The sequence below is a fragment of the Xyrauchen texanus genome, chromosome 31 (genome assembly GCF_025860055.1).
Source record: "Xyrauchen texanus isolate HMW12.3.18 chromosome 31, RBS_HiC_50CHRs, whole genome shotgun sequence".
Lineage (NCBI taxonomy): Eukaryota > Metazoa > Chordata > Actinopteri > Cypriniformes > Catostomidae > Xyrauchen > Xyrauchen texanus.
Window position 1 is genome coordinate 15,715,703 of NC_068306.1, and position 20,502 is coordinate 15,736,204.

The window sequence follows — 20,502 nt, forward strand, 5'->3', positions numbered from 1 at the left end:
TGTCACTCCCAGCAGCAGAGAGAGGTGAGAACTGCACAATCTTTTGAGGCCGTTTTCTCCCCTTTTAGCTTTTTTGAGTGCCTACCTTCAAATGGCCACAACTTCTCCAAATATTGTCAGATTTCCATGTGTTACAAATCGTTGGAAAGCTTGGAGACTACACTTTCAGAATCTGTGAATAACTCAAAATGCCCCAAAACCGACTTGTGTCCCTACTTTCCGTGATCGGTCATCGGTCGGTATGGCAGTGATGAGGGCAGTGCATGCTGGGTAACGTAGTCCAGTGAAACACTTCAAAATAAGAGTCCTAGGAAACACGAGGGAGACAGGCTGTTACAACATAAAGGGGATCTGTGAACATATTATGATAGTGCCTTGCAAACGCTTTGGATTTCTTTTTTTATCCACCTTTTTATCCCAATTTGGAATGCTCAATTCCCACTACTTAGTAGGTCCTCATGGTGGTGTGGTTACTCACCTCAATCCGAGTGGCGGAGAACAAGTCTCAGATGCCTCCGCTTCAGAGACAGTCTGTCCGCACATCTTATCACATGGCTCGTTGTACATAACACCGCGGAGACTCACAGCATGTGGAGGCTCTTGCTACTCTCTGTGATCCACGCACAACTTACCATACGCCCCATTGAGAGTGAGAACCACTAATTGCGACCATGAGGAGGTTACACCATGTGACTCTACTCTCCCTAGCAACCAGGCCAGTTTGATTGCTTAGGAGACCTGGCTGGAGTCACTCAGTATGCCCTGCATTCGAAATCATAACTCCAGGGGTGGTAGTCAGCGTCAATACTTGCTGAGCTACCCAGGCCCTGATTTTATTTTGTTTTAACAATCTTGAAAACTACAAAAAATACAAATAAAAAAATAAAATACAATTATATTCCACAATTAAATTACAGACAGTTGGGGATACTTGTGCACATTCTGCTAATGAATATAAAAAGTAGCTAACAAAATAAATAGGTTGACAATAAATTCATGATCCTTATCTTCCTTATTTTCATTTAATAAAATGATGTCTTTCCAAGTAAAATAATCATTAGCACTGACCATACTAAATAAAAAGTTTGCCAGTTCAATAAAAAATTAATTAAAAAAAAAAAACATTAACAAACTTACAGTCAAAAAAATATTTGTCAAAGATTTTTTTCTCATTATTGAAAAAAGTAAAAATGTAATCAATTTCAGTGTATTTTGCAATTAAAGTCTCAACAGAGTAGATTGTAGCCTCTGTACAATTTTTTTATGTATTTTCTTTACTTTATTTGTAATGCAGTATTTAAAAGGAAGTAACCATGCACTCTTCCATGTAACATGGGCAAATAAAGAATTCCTGTTTTGGAAAACTGTCCAAAAAAAATCCAGTGAAGTCAATACCATTTTACAGTATACATCAATTTGAAGTACCGGTAGGCTAATAACTGTTGAGGGATTATTACATAGATTACTTTATACAAGTTGAATAAGGCCTAATGTAATAGGTCCTAATGTAATTTACAGCTTTTGTAAATGTACAGAGAAACTACAAATTACAGCTTTTGTAAATGTACAGGGAAACTGAATGATCAGAAATTGTGCATATTTTTGTAATTTTCTATTTTTATCAAAATCCAATAGATGAATTAGTCTGACGTCATCCTCGGCTCTCCGCCTTTAGATGGCGCTGTTACATTGCTGGGCGGAAATGATATTATGACTCTTGACTCTTGTTAGACGTAAGCGCGGTCTATTGGAATTTAACCTACGATAATTTTATTTTTCCCATCTTGCGTGTGAGGTATTGTTACTAAACTTACTTTTATTTTGTCTTATATGATTAAGGCTCCGACTTTGTCGTTAGTTCTCTTGTAGAGCAAACTCAATGTACTGTGCAGGCTGCACAGTTAGCTGACAGTTGCGCTAGCTGGCTAACTTTACGCCTGTGTATAAACGGCAATATTAGAGAAAATATATTTAATTCCATTAAAACTTTGTGTTTACGGAGATAGTGACTTGTAAAGAAGGCATGTGTGACGTTGTTCTTTCCTGTTTTCAGTAGCACTTCAGTGAGTCTTAGTTGAACTTTACTCGGTGTGCTACACACAGTGTTTATTGCAGTATAATGTAATTTTGTAATTTTTCTGACATTATCTAAATCCTTTCAGGTTTGGTGTTGATCTGAGAACTGATCTGCAGTTTTTGAGCAGTTTTTTCATGGCTGCGCCTGCTCTACAGCCCAGTTACCTCCTGGTAAGAACTAATATTAAGACTTTACGTATTTTATTTGCTAATGCTGATGTGGCTTTTCTAATCTGTATGTCTTTATGACTGCAGGCCAATTTAAAGGCGGACTGGACCAATAAACCTCTTTATCAGAGATGTCACGAGTTGGTCAAGATTATAGATGAGTACCCTGCTAAGGTACAGATCTCTGATTTCATTCATGTGAGAATGTTAAAATGCCACTCATGCTCTTATTTAACACAGCTGTTATTGAAATATAGAATTTAGAGTCTTCTATTAAACTGTCTTGGAGCCACAGGTATTCCCATAGTCATGGAAAACCTGGTAATATGTGGGGATTTTCATTTCAAGACCAGTTAAAATCAGGGAAATTAATGAAATATACCAAAAGTCTTGGAAAAATATACACTCACCGAGCACTTTATTAGGAACACTATGGTCCCAAAAAGTGCCCAACATGGCCTTCTGCTGTTGTAGCTGATCCGCCTCAAGGTTGGTTTTGCGGATTCTGAGATGCTATTCTGCTCACTACAATTGTACAGAGCGGTTATCTGAGTTACCGTAGCATGCCTAGCCTGTCTGGCCATGCTCCATTGACCTCTCTCATTTTTTCCCTCTCAATTTTTCTCTCTCTCTCTCTCTCCCTTTTCTCCACGATTTGGAATTCCCAATATGCTCTAAGTCCTCGTGGTGGCGTAGAGACTCGCCTCAATCTGGGTGGTGGAGGACAAATCTCCGTTGTCTCCGCATCTGAGCCCATCAATCTGTGCATCTTATCACGTGGCTTGTTGAGCATGCAGCGGAGACGTGGCGCACGTGGAGGCATCACGCTATTCTCCGCGGCATACATGCACAACTCGCCACGCGCCCCACCGAGAGCGAGAACCACACACTGTAGCGACCGCGAGGACACTCGTGGACACTCCCTAGTAACAGGCCAATTTGGTTGATTAGGAGACCTGGCTGGAGTCACACAGCACACCCTGGATTCGAACTCACGACTCCAGGGGTGGTAGTCAGTTTCTTTACTTGCTGAGCACCCTGCTCGCTGGATGATTTTTACTTTTTGCACCATTCTGAGTAAACTCTAGAGATTGTTGTGTGTGAAAATCTGGCACATCAACAATCATGCCACGGTCCAAATCACTGAGATCATATTTTTCCCCATTCTGATGGTTGATGTGAATATTAACTGAAGCTCCTGACCTGTATCTGGTTGATTGTAAGTACAGGTGCTCCTAATAAAGTGCTTGAGTGTATGTAAATACACACATTATGTTTCGCTGTAAATATTTTATTTTCTTGAAATTACTCTTTGTGATTGCAATTTATAACAAATGGTTAGAACACAAAACATGTCCAGTATTCACAAATGACTGAAAGTCATTAATCAATAGCAGATTTATCCAAAATGTATTTTACACCCATGACAGTCACAGTACAGGGTTTTTTTTTGTTGGGTTGGTAAGAGTTGAAGCGTAATCCATTGAGGCAGCTGCACTGTTGCCTATGTATTAAAGATTTAAGGCAGTGTCATCTGCTTAGTACATGGCATGGTACCAGCTGCTGTCCTACTGGTGCTGCTTTACCCTTTTCTTGACTGAACTCTGTGCTGTCTGAATGGAATGTTTATTCTGTCCTGAACTTGGATGTGAAACCGTTTGTGTGGGCTGTACATTTTTATGCTCTTGCTTTGTCCACCAAGTCACTTTTGAATCCCTTGGTTAACATGGATTAGTTAGTTTGAGGGTGACATACAGTATGCGCCACCTAGGATTCTAAATTCTGTTGATGTTTATGTCAAATTTAAATGTTTTATTAGGAGCTGCATGCAATCTTTCCCTGGTTGGTGGAGAGTGTGTTCGGAAGCCTGGATGGAATCCTTGCTGGCTGGAATCTTCGATTATTGCAGGCCCGCTCAACTGAATACAACATCGCCATGGACTTTCTGGATCCAAGGTTGACAGTCCTTTTTGTTTGTTTAAATGTGTGTGTGTGTTTTGTGTCATTTATAGAGCTCTTCCTTCTGTGGTTCGTCATATGGTGGTTCTAGGCTAGCCATAGTGAGTAATACCAGCTACAGAATTTCGGAATCTGCCTTTTAATTAATTAAACTGTAGAAAAAGATAAGAATGCGCACAAAAGGGAGGCCCGGGTAGCTCAGCGAGTACTGACGCTGACTACCACCCCTGGAGTCGCGAGTTCGAGTCCAGGGTGTGCTGAGTGACTCCAGCCAGGTCTCCTAGGCAACTAAATTGGCCCGGTTGCAAGGGAGGGTAGAGTCACATGGTGGAACCTCCTCGTGGTCACGATTAGTGGTTCTCAATCTCAATGGGGCATGTGGTAAGATGTGTGTGGATCGCGGAGAGTAGCATGAGCCTCCACATCCGGAGTCTTTGCGGTGTCATGCATGATGAGCCATGTGATAAGATGCGTGGATTGACCGTCTCAGAAGCGGAGGCAACTGAGACTTGTCCTCCGCCACCCGGGTTGAGGGGAGTAACTGCACCACCACAAGGACCTACTAAGTAGTTGGAATTGGGCATTCCAAATTGGGAGAAAGGGGGATTCAAAAAAGAAAAGAATGCACACAAAAACGATCAAAACATGGATCTAAACTATACATGCATAATTTTAGGGAAAATAAAAGTAGTCATTTGGGTATTATGACTGCAGTTCATCAGAGAAGGGCTACATCTGATATAAATATGAAAAGTTTCATTGCTCTTTTGTGATTAATTTGAAATGCTTATTCAACAGTGGCCCGATGATGAAATTAGTGTACAAGCTTCAAGCTGAGGAATACAAATATGAGTTTCCAGTCAGTTATCTGCCAGTAAGAACCCGTAGTTTCAAACAGTTGATTTCCTATTTCAAAATTTCCCTGAAATGTAATTTTAATTGTATTCTGTCCTTCACAGGGGCCTATAAAGTCATCCATTCAGGCTGGAGTTCTTCCTGATTGCCCTCTGTTTCATAATAAAATTCAGTTCCCCACGTCAGGCCTTCTATTGCTCAGTATGTCTCCATTTTATACAGTGCTGTGAAAAAGTATTTGCCCCATCCTGATTTCTGTTTTTGTGTAGAACTCATACTAAATTGTTTAAAAAATTCAAACACAATCTAACATAAAACAAAGGCAATCTGAGTAAACACAAAATACAGTTTTTAAATTGTTATTTATTGAAGCAAAAAAACTTATCCAATACCAACTGGGTATGTGTGAAAACTATTTGCCCCCTTTGTTGCTAGATCCCCAAATCTTTGAAACTATATTCATAGTGAGGTTTGGCTGGACTAGACACACCCAGGCCTGATTACTGCCAGCCCTGTTCAATCAAAGCAACACCTAAATGGAACCTTTTCAGCAGCATGATGTTTGCTAAAAGGTCTCACCCAGTAGCACACAATGCCAAGGTCGAAAGAAATTCTAGAAATACAGTAAATGATGATTGAAATGCATAAATCTGGGAAGGGTTACAAAGCTATTTCAAAGGCTCTGGGACTCCAAAGAACAGCTTTAAAATGCTCCCATGCTTATTTTGAATGTGTGCTCTGTTGCTCCTTGTACACTGAAATGGACAATTAATCAAATTTAAATCGTGACATGTCCAAGTGTGATTTATTAAACTGCTGAAGGCTGCAATCTTGCCGTGGATGAGTGGCATACTTTAAATAAATCTGACCGCTCGTCCACTAGAAACTCAGAAGACATTGAAAATCATTCACTTTGTGTCAGATTTCAGCAGAGCACTTATCCATTGTGAACCACGCAGTACATCTAAAATATATATTTATAAAATTAAATCAGAGCATTTGTGCTTTAATCTCAGCTCAACTTTATTTATATAGCATTTAAAACAACAGAGTTGAACAAAGTTAAATTAAAGAAAAATATATTACAACTGTATAGTAAAATGTAATATTCACTGTAATAATAATTGATCAGAATATCTCAAGCAAGACAGCTGCTGAATAAATGTTTAGCAAAAAATATATATTTTCACTTGTTAAAAGTATTAAGAATTTATTAATAAGACACTATTTTTGAGGAATTAAAATTTCTTAACTTAAAAACAATTCTGGAAAGTTCTGGCAAATAATAATTATTAGAATAATGATTAAATAATGAAAAATAACTCAAATGATGTGTTCAATAGCACATTATAATATTAGCATATTTTTTCTGAGGAATCAGAATTGTTATGAGAACTGTTTAATTTCACTGGTATCGGTACTGACTACTGAAATTTAGGTACCGTGACAACACTACTTGGCACAGTAGTGAGCCTTCCTAGAAGTGGCCGACCTTCCAGAATTCCTCCAAGCACAGCGATGATTCAACTAGGAAGTCACAAAAAAGCCATGGACAACATCCAAGGAACTGCAGGCCTGACTCGCATCAATACATTTCACGGTTCATTACTCCACTACCAGAATGACACTGATCAAAAATGCCCTCTGTGGAAGAGTAGTAACGCGAAAACCACTGCTAACCCAGAAGAACATTAAGGCTCATCTGAATTTTACCAAAACACACCTTGATGATCCTCAAAGCTTTTGGGAGAATGTTCTGTTTGAAAGTGGAACTGTTTGGATGATTGGGGTCCCGTTACATCTGGCATAAATAAAACACAGAATTCCACAAAAAGAATGTCATACCTACGGTCAAGCATAGTGGTGGTAGTGTGATGGTGTGTGGATGCTTTGCTGCTTCAGGGCCAGGGCGACTTGCAGTACTTCAGGGAAACGTGAATTCTGCTCTCTATCAGAAAATTGTAGAGCACGTCCGGTCATCTGTCCATGAGTTAAAGCTCAAGCGCAAATGGATTATACTGCAAGACAATGATCCAAAGCATATGAGTAAATCCACCTGAGTGGCTCAAAAGAAGCAGAATTAAAGTTTGAGTGGTCTAGTCAAAGTCCTGACTTGAACCTGATTGAGATGTGGCAGCAGGACCTTAAACGGGCAGTTCATGCTCAAACCCTCCAATGTGGCTGAACTGAAGCAGTTCTGTAAGGAAGAGTGGGCCAAACTTCCACCGCAGCGTTGTGAAAGGCTGATCTCCAGTTATCGGAAGTGTTTGGTTGCAGTTGTTGCTGCTAAAGGTGGCACAACCAGCTATTAAGTTTAAGGGGACAGTTAGTTTTTCACATGGGAAATATAAGTGTTTGATACCATTTTTGCTTATATATATGTGTGTGTGTGTATTTGAAAACTATTTTGTGTTTACTCAGGTTGCCTTTGTTTTATGTTATCACGTTTGAAGGTCTAAAACAATTTAGTATGAAAAATACACAAAAATAGAAGAAAATGTAATATGTTAATATGTAACATCACTCTATATCTTTCTCTCACATAATTATCTGTTTTTAATCTTCTCAGATCCTTTTGAATATTATATGTTCAACTTTGCCTCCAGTCTCACTGCTCCAAAGGTAAGAGCTCATCTGATGTCAAAGGGGAATGTGTTTTTCAAGAACAAATATATCATAGGTGGTATTGGATTTTTCTAACCCCGATTTCAACATTACAGAACTTCATTGGCTCTTTATTTCAAATGTTTAATCATCTTTTCAGAACTACCCCCCAGGACCACATGGCTGTTGCTCAAACAGTGCATACTTTGTGCTTGTTGACATCTACCTCAAGTACTTCCTCCCTACAGAGGGCAATGTGTCTCCATCACCTTTCTCAGACAACAGGGGCACTGTGGCCTCTCCTGCTCCAAGGTATCATACTGTAATGAAACTGCTTGTATAAATGAAAATTATTTTCTCTGTAATAAGTGATTACTTAGAAATAACACTTAAATAGGATTTAAAGCAATTTCATATGCTGCTTTCCCAGGTCTTCTAATGTGCCGTATGTTGGATATGGTAGTCACAGCAGCAGTCTATTGAAGCGTCATATAACCCATCAGCCCTCAGTCAACGCTGACCCTGCCGCTCAAGAGATCTGGAGATCAGAGACGCTACTACAGGTAGGACAATACAATACAATAGGTCCATGTACAATAAATAAAATTGTATTAGGCTACTTATGTGTCTAGATTCTTCCTCTCTTGTGAGTGAACATGATTTTAAACATTTTTCATATGTACTAATTTCTTTAGGGGTACAACATATATTGAGGAACAAAATACTGAGTGAATCTTTAAAAGTAAAATGCATAAGATCAGCTTATTTATTTTCTTTTTTTGTTAACACACTTACTCGTGTGTGTGCCTCCTAAAGGTGTTTGTGGAAATGTGGCTCCATCACTATTCTCTGGAGATGTACCAGAAGCTGCAGTCTCCTCAGGTGAAGGTAAGAACCTGGCACAGGCCTTCAGAACAACACACTCCCTTCCTCCACCGCACGGCTGGCTGGCTGAAAACCACCACCCTCCAGCTCTTCACCCCTGCACTGCATAGGGACTGCTGCATGACACCCACCCTGACTCATGCACTCCCTCTCTTTCTGTGAATGGCATACATGCACAGTGTTCTCTGTTTACAGATTTCCTTTTTCCCATTTACACACAATTGTGAATTAAAAAAAAAAGAAAATAGTTTTGAGTTTCTAAGACAATAGCATTTCATTTTTACTGACCCAATATCAAGCTTTGGACAAAAGGGTATACACATTCAGAACTCTGGGTTCAATTCACATTGCGCATCACCTCTGTCTTTCAAAACATGCACACAATCTTATTATCTTGGTCTGTTAGTCCGACTTCGCAAAGAACTCAAGCGTTTACATGACAATTTAAGAAGATAAATTATTGTAACTTGTAGTCAGACTGAAATCAAACATTCAAAATGCACATAATGAATGAATGATATGAGTGATAGTTGACAATTTGAGGCAAAATAAGTTTGAGTGTGGGTGATGGGACAAAGTTGAGTTTATGCAAATGAGCAGTGACCTGGTGACTATCAATGGGAGTGAAGACAGTAGAGCTCACATAATCAGCCTCCTGAACGCCTACTTGCTTCCAACAGTACTGCGACTTGCAGACCTCCAGCAATGAATTTCTGCTGGGATTTTACACATTTCCATGTATTTGCTACTAGGACTGTTGCACTGCCAGTATATAAACATTTTTTTAAATTATTTTTATGAACAGGAATTTCAAAATCACCATGTATTTTCAGTTATTTTTTTCATTTAGTAAAATTTTTGTTAGAGCCTAAATTATTACAAATGGAATTAAAGAGGAAAGAATTTGTCAGAGCAGTTTGCCATTTTATATTAAAAAATCATCCAGTTTTAGTGCTTTTTAACAAAACATAAAATCCTTGTGTGCCACCTTTTCAATCGTAGTATAGTATAAGCAAGCAGATGTAATTTTTGCCTCTGATTGGTTTTATACCATATAATGTAGTTCATATAGTTTTTGCTTATAAAAAAAAAAAAAAAAGTTTTATTAGTGTTTATTATTATTTGTCATTTGAGTAGTCTTTGATTTTTTTTGGGGGGAGTTTCCTAATCAATCTAGTTGGCATCTTCATTACAGATTGTCACTTCTGTAAGTCTGTTTAACAGTTTGATTACAAGTGTTAGCGGAACATTTGTGCCTTTTGTTGCTGGCTTATAGTTGTGGGTGCTTCATTCTCTTGATACAGCGTTAATGCAAAATTTTCAAGACAACAAGAAAATAATAGAAAAGAATATATACTGATTTGTATGTTTCTAGGTCTTTTATGTATCAATGAGATGATGCAACAAATATAAAACTTCTTACAGAGTAAAATTTCATGAGACGCAGCTGGCTGTCAAACATACATTGAGCAACAAAGAAATATATCCTGTGATAGTGAAGTGATATAGATATGAAATAATCATACAAATATTATTTATGGAAGTGTTAAAAAAGCGACACTATTTAAATTCTCTGGTCTTTAATGAACCCATACACCATAGACAAACCCCCCCAGATGATAATAACAAGGATATCTGAGGTAGCGTCACATTTTTTCCAAGTTTATTTGAATATCTATGCATGATATTACATATTATTTGGACTCGGGACCGTTAAACCAATTGTCTCAATCAGGAGCATCTACGTTTTTTTTAATTAGTATTCTGTTTGAATTTCGTGACGTTACCATTGAAACGCAACAAAATATATCTGTTTACAGATTATAAACTCTGGATGCTTGTTTTCTCAGGGCCTTTACTTGATAACAATTTTAAATGTTAGTGAAAATAATATGTATTGTTTTCTACTCGCAAAACTTTCTGATTTGACCGTATGTTTGACAGTACAGTAAATAATCATATTTAATTAGTTATGGAAACGGATTACGTCTAATTTGTCAGCAAATTAAACGGCACCTGGTAAGCGTTGGTTATATTGCCTATATGCATTGTAAAGTCTTTAAAACGACAACCATTTTGTATTATTTAGGCGAGTAGTTATTAATTAATTTGATTATTTATTTTTCATCACTGAACGTCAAAAGTAGCCTATGACAAAATATTTAGGCCTACGTATTATTTAAGCGATTCAGAGCAAGCGTACAGTAATTTCTTCATTCATTTTCAACATGTATAAAAACTATGTACCTAAATTTCATGTTCACATACTTTGAACTCCTTTTCTAAATACTTTTGAATCCAGAAATTAAATTGCTTATTTATGAAACATGGTTAGCATTTTGGCTTGGTACTAACAGAACAATGCAGAACTATAAATCCAAACCAACGCATTGGCCACTACACAGAGCCTATGCCGTAGGTTCAACACAGAAATATAAATCAGCCAACTCCAAAATATGAATGAGCTACAGGGGGTGGAATGAGGTTGTGTGTCAGTAAAGACCCAAGGTATGCATTAAAGGGTTAAGCATGTTGGTTGTTCACATTCTTTTAGACATCTTCTGCAACCCTCAGGAAGATTACTGGGGCCCCCTAGTGGTTTGTGGCCCATATGGCTGAGGACTATGGATGTAAAACAAGAATTTCCCTTGTATTGTTTTTTCTTCAAAGACTTACCTGTTAAGGGAGGCATAATCAAGCCAAAGATATATGATCACTGGAAGTAGCTAGGAAAATTGGGAACATACACCTTTTAAATAACTTTCGTTGTCAGTTTTTTGGTCATGTGAGTAAAAGCTAAATGTACACACTGTACCAGTTTGGCATGCAATTCAAGTGGTAGAGCTTTTTGCTTTCTTCATGTATGTCTGCAATGCATGACGCAGCCAGTTGGCTCTTTGATATGTGTTCTGTCTTTGTTCTTCAGCTGAGGGGTGTACAGTTGAAGTCAGAAGTTTACATACTCTTAGTTTGAAGTCATTAACTCATTTTTTAACCACTCCACGGATTTAATATTAGCAAACTATAGTTTTGCCAAGTCGTTTAGCTCATCTACTTTGTGCATGGCATGAGCAATTTTTCCAACAATTGTTGACATTGTTTCACTTTTAATTTCCAGTAGGTCAGAAGTTTTCATACACTAAGTTAACTGTGCCTATAAGCAGCTTGGAAAATTCCAGAAAATTATGTCAAGCATTTAGACAGTCAATTAGCTTCTGATAGGATGTGTACTAAATTGGAGGTGTACCTGTGGATGTATTTTAAGGCCTAGCTTCAAACCCCGTGCCTTTTTACTTGACATCATGGGAAACTCAAAAGAAATCAGCTAAGACCTCAGAAAACTAATTGTGGACCTCCACAAGTCTGGTTCATCCTTGGGAGCAATTTGTAAATACCACATTCATCTATACAAACAATAGTACGCAAGTATAAACACCATGAGACCATGCAGCCATCATACCACTTAGGAAGGAGATGCATTTTATCTCCTAGAGATGAACATAGTTTGGTGCAAAAGTGCAAATCATTCCCAGAACAACAGCAAAGGACCTTGTGAAGATGCTGGAGGAAACAAGTAGACAAGTATCTATATCCACAGTAAAACAAGCCCTATATAGACATAACCTGAAAGGCTTCTAGGCAAGGAAGAAACCACCATAAAAAAGCCAGTCTACAGTTTGCAAGTGTACGTGTGTACAAATATTTGAAAGAGAAATGCCCTCTGGTCTAATGAAACAAAAATTTAACTGTTTGGCCACAATGACCATCGATGTGTTTGGAGGAAAAATGGTGAGGCTTACAAGCCAAAGAACATAATTCCAACTGTGAAGCATGGGGGTGGCGGCATCATGAGGAAGGAACATTTTGTGGATATATTGAAGCAAAATCTCAAGACATCAGTCAGAAAGTTTAAGCTTGGTCGCAAATCAGTCCTCCAAATGGACAATGACCCCAAGCATACCTCCAAAGTTGTGGCAAAATGGCTTAAGGGCAACAAAGTTAATGTATTTGAGTGGCAGTCACAAATCCCTGACCTCAATACGATAGAAAATTTGTGGACCGAACTGAAAAAGCTTGTGCGAGAAACAAAGCCTTCAAACCTGACTCCGGTTACACCAGTTCTGTCTGGAGGAATGGGCCAATTCCAGCAACTTATTGTGAGAAGCTTGTGGAAGGCTACCCAAAATGTTTGACCCAATTTAAAGGCAATGCTACCAAATACTAACAACATGTATGTAGTCTTCTGACCCACTTGGAATGTGATGAAATAAATAAAAGCTGAAATAAATCATTCTCCACAATTAATCTGACATTGCACATGCCTAAAATAAAGTAGTTATCCTAATTGACCTAAGACAGCAAAGGTTTTCTATAATTAAATTTCAGGAATTGTGAAAAACTGAGTTTAAATGTATTTGGCTAAGGTGTATGTAAACGTCTGACTTGAACTGTATATAAGCTTTGGGCATCTCTGGCTTATGAATCTATTTCTCTGTCCATGTTACTGCTATTACAGTCAGTTTATCAGTGCAAATCTCCCTCCAGTCAGCCCAGAGCATCTGTGTGGCACCATTTATTTAATGTACATCTTGTTATTGTGGAATTGTGAAATGGAAGTCACCAGTTTACTGAGAATTACACTCTAGTGTCGTGATGAAAATCCACCTTGGATTATAGAATTGCATGTGTATCAACTGAATTTATTTAGCAAAAAGGATCAATACTGTGAAGAGTAAATTGGTGACTCTTTTATATTTAATTGTTAAGACTTTACGATGCAGTTTCTTTTCTTTCATAAGCTCTTGAAATATTTTGGTTTCATTTGAAAAACATACAGAGATTGAACGGTACTCCAAAGCCAAAGGTAGTTTATCTACTTAATCATTTCTCCTTGGAATCTAGGCCAATATTTGTAATAATATTCCTTGGTAATTTCCCATAGTTTTTATTTTTTAATTCCACTAATTACCATACATTTAGTAGTTAGTATCTTCAGTCCCAAACTTCACAGAAAGTAGGCAGTTGTAATTCAAAGCAGTTAGACACCCCATTCTCTATAATTGTATTTAGATTGAACCCTAATAGTGGTGAAATTTCGAAATGCATATAATTAGATCATCCAAGTCACTCTGTTTTAAATGTCACTAACTCTTAATAGCATTACAAGAGGTTTGGCTATGGTTGTGAAAAAGACTACTGCATCATCATCATGTTCATTGCATTTGTGTCTTTTGTGGTCAATATCGATTTGTCTCTTTCTTTTCTACACCCCCATTTCGGTCCTGACTGTCCAACTATTTTTCTTGGATTGCACTCTGTCCTTTTTCCTTTCTATTCTCATATTCACTTCCCTGCTCCTTTCCCCTTTTTTTTTTCTTCCTTTCTCTCCCCCCACTGTGTTCCTCTTTTCCCCACCCTCCCTTCCACCCGTTTGTGATGGGTCCTTCAGCTGGCGTTGTTGCAGTACCGCCTCAGTATGTCCAGCATGCTGTGCCAACCCCCGCCCCACCAGGCTCTGGGACCCTCCACACATACCAAGTACTTTAACCTTTTCATTACGTTCCACGGGCTTCCTGGAGGTAACCTGAGGTTAAATAGGGGTTAGACTAGGGGTTGGTTTTAACACTAATCTTTTTGGTAAATCTTTAAGTCGGTGTCTCCCAAGGTTGGGAGATTTTATCTGATTATAATGTGTGATTTGAATTAATATAATTTGTCTCATGATCTCTTAAAATGGTGTGTGTGTGTTTGTTTGTTTGTTTGTTAAGAAGCATGTCTGTTTACACAGTGATTTAAAAAGAATTTGGTGTTGATTTTTCTAATTTCTTTTTATTTTTTTTATTTTTTTGGGGGGTGCAAACACTTTGACACTAAACTGAATATCCAGACCAAATTACCCAGAAATCTTTTTGTGGTGGTGTTGTATTTGAAAACACTAAAGTTGTTTCAAAGAACTTTATTTAAAGCCGCATGTATGATGGCTTCATTTAAAAGCTTTGCACTGTAGATGCTGCATAAGGAGTTGTTTGCTTCATATGTGATAGGATTAGGGCTGGGTAACAATTTATTTTTCAATTAGTCACGTTCTTTTTGAATCGACATCAGGATCATTCAAATAAAGTCACAAGATTGATCTTTTACTCGAGCTCTTGCAGAGTTGTGGTAATATGTATATGTGCGTAAACCATAAAATAATTTTCAAAATTCTGTGGTTTCTGTCTTGGTGAGGTATTAATGTAAATACAGTAATTTATGGCTAAAGAAAACGTAAACTGCATGATGAAAAGCGGATTTGAATCAATATGTAAATACAGCCAAATAGACCTGCCCCTGTCTAGTAGCCCATGACATTATTATTAATCAAATAACAAGAAACTGCTCTTGGCTGGATAAATTCAGTTGCTTTAAAAAATATTAAAGAAGTATTCTGGGTTCAATACAAGTTAGGCTCAATCAATGTTATTTGTGACAAATTGATAATCCAAAAAAATATTTTGACTTGCCCCTCTTATTTAAAAAAAGCAAACATCTGGGTTCTTGTGAGGCACTTACAATGGAAGTGAATGAGGCCAATCCGTAAATGTTAAAATACTCACTATTTCAGAAGTATAGCTACAAGACATAAACAATATGCATGTAAACGTGATTTTAGAGTGAGACAAACACTTACTATCCTTTTCCATGTCAAGTTATAGCCAATTTTACAACTTTGTTGTCATGACGATGTAATGTCAACAAACCCTAAAATGACTGTAAAATTTTAATTACCATTTAAACAACTTTACAGCTCAAATAATACATGAGTTTAACAAAATAATTAATGTAAGTGCTTTTATCAAATTATAAGCGTCACGTTTCTGCCTTTAATTTCTTCCAAAAATTGGCCCCATTCACTTCCATTGTAAGTGCCTCACTGTAACCTTGATTTTTTTTGCGGCAATCATTATTATGCCACAAATGCTGCTGACTGAGCTTAACTTGAATTGAACCCGGAATATTCCTTTAACAGTTTTATAATCATACAGTGAAGATCAGCTATTTAAGTAGTTTGTTGCATTCCATTCGTATTTTCAATATCTGAAGGTTTACTTCAATAATTAATCTTTTTGAATAATTGTTTTTATTTGTTCTATTGCATGTAATTTGTTTGTTCTTATTTTATTATGGTTTATTACTGATTGTTTACTTGTCTTAAATAATTACGTGAGAAATTAAAATAGTTTACTCAATTAGTTAGTATTTTGTTGTATCAATAATTGGTATTGAGAATCATAATATTGCTTTCATATGTAAACAAACTGGACATTATTACTGAAATATACCCAAATTTATCAGAATCGAATAGGGTAATCCGTATCAAAAACCCAGCCCTAACAGCCATTAAATAATCCAGAGCACTGTCTGACTTTGTTTTTGTGGTGTTGGGACAATGTCTCAGGAACCCTACATGCCATCAGAAGAGCACGTCCTTGTTGTGCGTCTCCTGGTCAAGCATCTACACACCTTCTCGAGCAGCCTGAAGCAGGAGCCAGTCTCCTCCTCGCCCTCCACCCACTCCCACGGCAGTCCCCTGGAGGAGCTCAAAAGGTGGGTTTTTACAGCCTGAAAGCATCTGTCAACTTATCCAGCAGATCACACTATATTGCTAAAACACATCTGTAAATCTAAGGTGGCAAGTCGTAAAGATGCGTTTAACCCGAACAGGCCTGGTGGCTTGATTGAGCTGTCTTCTGTTTTACTGCTCTGTCAATATGGCTTCACACTCTGTCTCCCACAGTGTGGTGGTGCATAGGTTTGTCCAGCAGAAGCTGTATGTCTTCTTACAACACTGCTTCAGTCACTGGCCTTTGGACACCTCTTTCAGAGCGGTAAATGTCTTTGAATGTTAGTGGAGATCTTCAGTGCGCACAGTGACTTTTGCATTCTACATTACTTCGGTTTTTTTGGAGCAATTAAATTATAAAAGCTATCAAAGTAAAAAAATTATGGTAAAGAATGTAATCATATTAATTCTAGCCCAATGGTTTTGATACATTTTTCTTTTTAGGTATTGGAGACATGGCTTAGTTACATACAACCCTGGAGATACACTGGAGAAAAAAACAATCCGCAAGCAGATGGCCAGAACAAAACTGTTCCTGATAAATGGTATTTCACAAATTGGGTGTTTGCTATAGTATTAAATTAGTGGTTTCGAGGAGATAATTTAACATTCTTTGATTGCAAGATGTACCACCCAGGGTTTTTATCATTCACAGGGCATCATTTGTCCAGGAGAATCTGCTTATGTACACCAAGCTTTTCCAGGGGTTTTTGAATCGAGCCATGCGGACAGACTTGGTCAATGCCAAAAATGCCCTGATGGTCTTTAGGGTAGCCAAAGTCTTTGTTCAACCAAATCTAGCAGAGATGATCCAGAAAGGTATGTGAGAAAAGCTGTCGAGTTTTTTAATTGTTAAGGGAGAAATATTATTATTCATATTATTCTCACGAAAGATGACCCTATTTTGCATACATTGGGTTGTTTTTAAATGGTTATCTTTCAAGGGATTCTGGGAGAGTATATATTGTATATCACAATAATCTATGCTAAGACCATGTTTTGGTTAATTAAGAGCAAATGGTTATTAAAAGTTTTTATGACTCCAGGAGAGCAGCTGTTCTTGGAGCCAGAGCATGCTATCCTGCAACGTCAGAACCGTGTCTTCCTAACACCTTCACATGGTGGCAGCTTCCTTTCTTCGCGCCAGCCAATAGGGACAGATGTCGTCTTTAAGGTCAAAAGTCATGTGTACAGCCTTGAGGGGCAGGACTGCCAGTACAAGCTGATGTTTGGCACTGAGCTACGAAATACCGTAAGCTATGATGACTACTTGTGCCACATATGCCTTGAATTTAGGCGAGATGTGCTAACTCTTGCAGTATGAGCTGGGATCAAGCGATAGTTCACCCAAAAATCTAAATTTTCACCCTCATGTTGTTTCAAACCTGGTTGACTTAAACCGTGAACATATGTCTTTCATGGAACACAAAATTTGATGTTAGTCAGAATGTTAGCCTCAGTCAGTCACCATTCATTGGATTGCTTGGATAATTTTTTCCATACAATGAAAGTGAATGGTGACTGAGGCTGCCATTTAGCATTTTTTGGGTGAACTATCCCTTAAAAAGAGAGATATAATATAAATGTATTACTTAATTTGTCCAAATTCCAGGTATTAAAGCTGATCCAGATTATCGCCCAAGCCCGACAGATCGGTAAACGAATATCGGATCACTCTACAGAGATGGCTGCAAACAACTCTTTCTTCTCGTGGTTTGGTGTTGGCTCCTCAGATCATAACACCTTTACTGGTGCAGAGATGGATGATATGGGAGAGGTTGTGAAAAAGACTCACGAGTTCCTAGACAAAGCCCTGGAGTACCTCTGTCAAATATTCAGGGTCAGTCTAGATAATTTCTGTTATATAAAGGATGCACATCATATTTGCATTTGTATTTAAATGTATTGTATTGTCCTGAGAAATCAATTTTATATAAATTAACATTTATCAATAGGACTCAATTTTATGTTGTATAGTTGAATGCAGGACAGCTGGCTCAGCTGATGGCTAATGTGGCATCAGTAGACGATAATGGGGGGTCAAAACAACTTCCAGACAGCATGCCGAGTGAGAATGGCCTTGTGTTAACAGACTTGGGCAGGTTGCAGGTGAGCTTTAGTATGGTGGTCTTAAACATATCCATTTTTCAAATCACATTGATGATATTATACATGTATATAATGTATGTCTTCATCTCATGTTTTGCAGATCATCAATGGTATTCGCAGGTTTGAAATTGAATATCAAGGAGATCCAGAGCTTCAGCCTATAAGAAGCTATGAAAATGCTTTTTTGGTACGACTGCTGTTCCAGATATCATCTTTTATCAATGCATGGGTAAGCGTATTGTTTAAGCCTACAGTGTCAGACAAAAATAAGTCAGTAATTAAAATGTATTAGTGACCGAACACATTGAAAAAGTGGCAACACGGCACAACGGTCAACGTTTATTTGGGCGTATGCAAAATCATTTTCAGTGTGAACACCACTTAGTCATTTGAACAAGTTCTAGTTAATTATTTGATGCAATTAGAATGCATGTGGGAGTCATTTCATCCAAATGGACAATTATATTGTTTGTATTCTGTGTTCAATAGTTTGGAGACCACATGGAGGCGCTGTGCTCTCGCCAGGACTTCCTGGGCTGTGTAGGAAGACACTATTTGACCAGTTCCTCAGCTGTGGCAGAGCAACGGCTGAGGAGCCCGGTGACACGTCAGATGAGAGGACGTCCACAGCGACCCTGGCTCAGCCTGCGGGTGCTGGCCAGCTATCGCACACTCCTCCTGCTTCTCCTGCTCTACGTGGTGTTTGCACTACTCTCTTTTGGCGTTTTCTCCAGCACTGGACTCGTTCTCCTTGTTGGCTTTCTATACGAGCTCATGTTAAATTTCCGCTGTGAAAAACTAAAGACTCGGTAGTTCACTTTGTTTGCTGCCTTTTTATTTGCTCTTTTTTTATGTCAATACAAAACTCCCAGTGTCCTGTTGATAAATGTGCTGAAAGGTTTGCTGTTTTTTTTTATTTTTTTATATATATATATATATAAAATGTGATTTGGTACTTTTAAGGACAAAAACAGAACAGGAGCTTGGTATTAAGGGACTACTTTAATTTACAGAATCTGTAGGTATATTTTAAACCATACTAAAGTGGTTAAATTCAGCTTTTTTGACATGCTTTAAGAACAATCCAAAATTTGCACTGCTACTGACTGCATTTCATTAAACAGACATAATGAATGTGTAATTACTGGATTTGCATTATGGGAAATCTACAAACATGGATATCTATGAAATCTCCAGGTAAGGTCAAACTGAGAGTGGATTTAGTGTGTTAAAGGAATGGTTCACCTAAAAATGAAAACGCATTTCATTTACTCACCCTCATGTCATCCCAGATGTGTATGACTTCCTTTCTGGTCCAGTCAATGCAAGTGAATGGTAATAAACCATGGTAAAAGCACAATGTCAACGTAAAAGCAATCCAGTGGTTTAATACATGTCTTCAGAAGAGATCCTTTTGGGTTTGGGTGAGAACAGACCAGAAAGTAAATCCTTTATTACTATATACATTGCCATTGTAGTCTCTAGGCACGATCATGATTTCAAGCTAGTTTGCACAAAGCCCTAGATGGTGCTAGGAAGTGTAATCGAGCTTGAATGTCAAGATTTAAAGTTTAAAAGAAATTACAGAGGGGGCCTGGGTAGCTCAGGGAGTATTGACTTTGACTACCACCCTTGGAGTCGTAAGTTCAAATCCAGGGTGTGCTGAGTGACTCCAGCCAGGTCTCCTAAGCAACCAAATTGGCCCCTGTTGCTAGATAGGGTAGAGTCACATGGGGAAACCTCCTCGTTGTCACAATTAGTGGGGTGCGTGGTAAGTTGTGCATGGATTGCGGAGAGTAACATGAGCCTCCACGTGTTGGAAGCCTCCGCTGTGTCTTGCACAACGAGCCATGTGATAAGATGTGTGGATTGACTGTCTCAGAAGTGGGGGCAACTGTGCCACCACAAGGACCTACTAAGTAGTGGGAACTGGGCATTCCAAATTGGGGAGAAAAGGGATATATATATATATATATATATATGCACAGTGCATCCAGAAAGTATTCACAGCGCTCCACTTTTTCCACATTTTATGTTACAGCCTTATTCCAAAATTGATTAAATTCATTATTTTCCTCAAAGTTGCCAGGCCAAACTGAGCAATCGGGGGAGAAGGCCCTTGGTCAGAGAGGTGACCAAGAACCCAATGGTCACTCTGACAGAGCTCCAGCATTTCTCTGTGGAGAGAGGAGAACCTTCCAGAAGAACAACCATCTCTGCAGCACTTCACCAATCAGGCCTAC

General features: G+C 38.2%; 1 protein-coding gene across 1 annotated transcript; it reads left to right on the top strand.

The window, feature by feature from the left end:
- The first annotated feature begins 1,693 nt into the window (after nt 1-1,693).
- Nucleotides 1,694-19,620, top strand: LOC127624571 (sphingomyelin phosphodiesterase 4-like). The gene is given in 21 exon segments (XM_052099353.1): nt 1,694-1,795; nt 2,163-2,247; nt 2,332-2,418; nt 4,064-4,200; nt 5,002-5,077; nt 5,163-5,259; nt 7,628-7,680; nt 7,823-7,974; nt 8,093-8,225; nt 8,479-8,550; nt 13,997-14,032; nt 14,035-14,085; nt 15,986-16,134; nt 16,325-16,415; nt 16,595-16,695; nt 16,806-16,969; nt 17,197-17,402; nt 17,763-17,990; nt 18,128-18,259; nt 18,360-18,488; nt 18,749-19,620. Coding segments are annotated over 20 exon segments (2,454 nt in total). The 5' UTR covers nt 1,694-1,795; nt 2,163-2,211; the 3' UTR covers nt 19,073-19,620.
- The last annotated feature ends 882 nt before the right edge of the window (nt 19,621-20,502 follow it).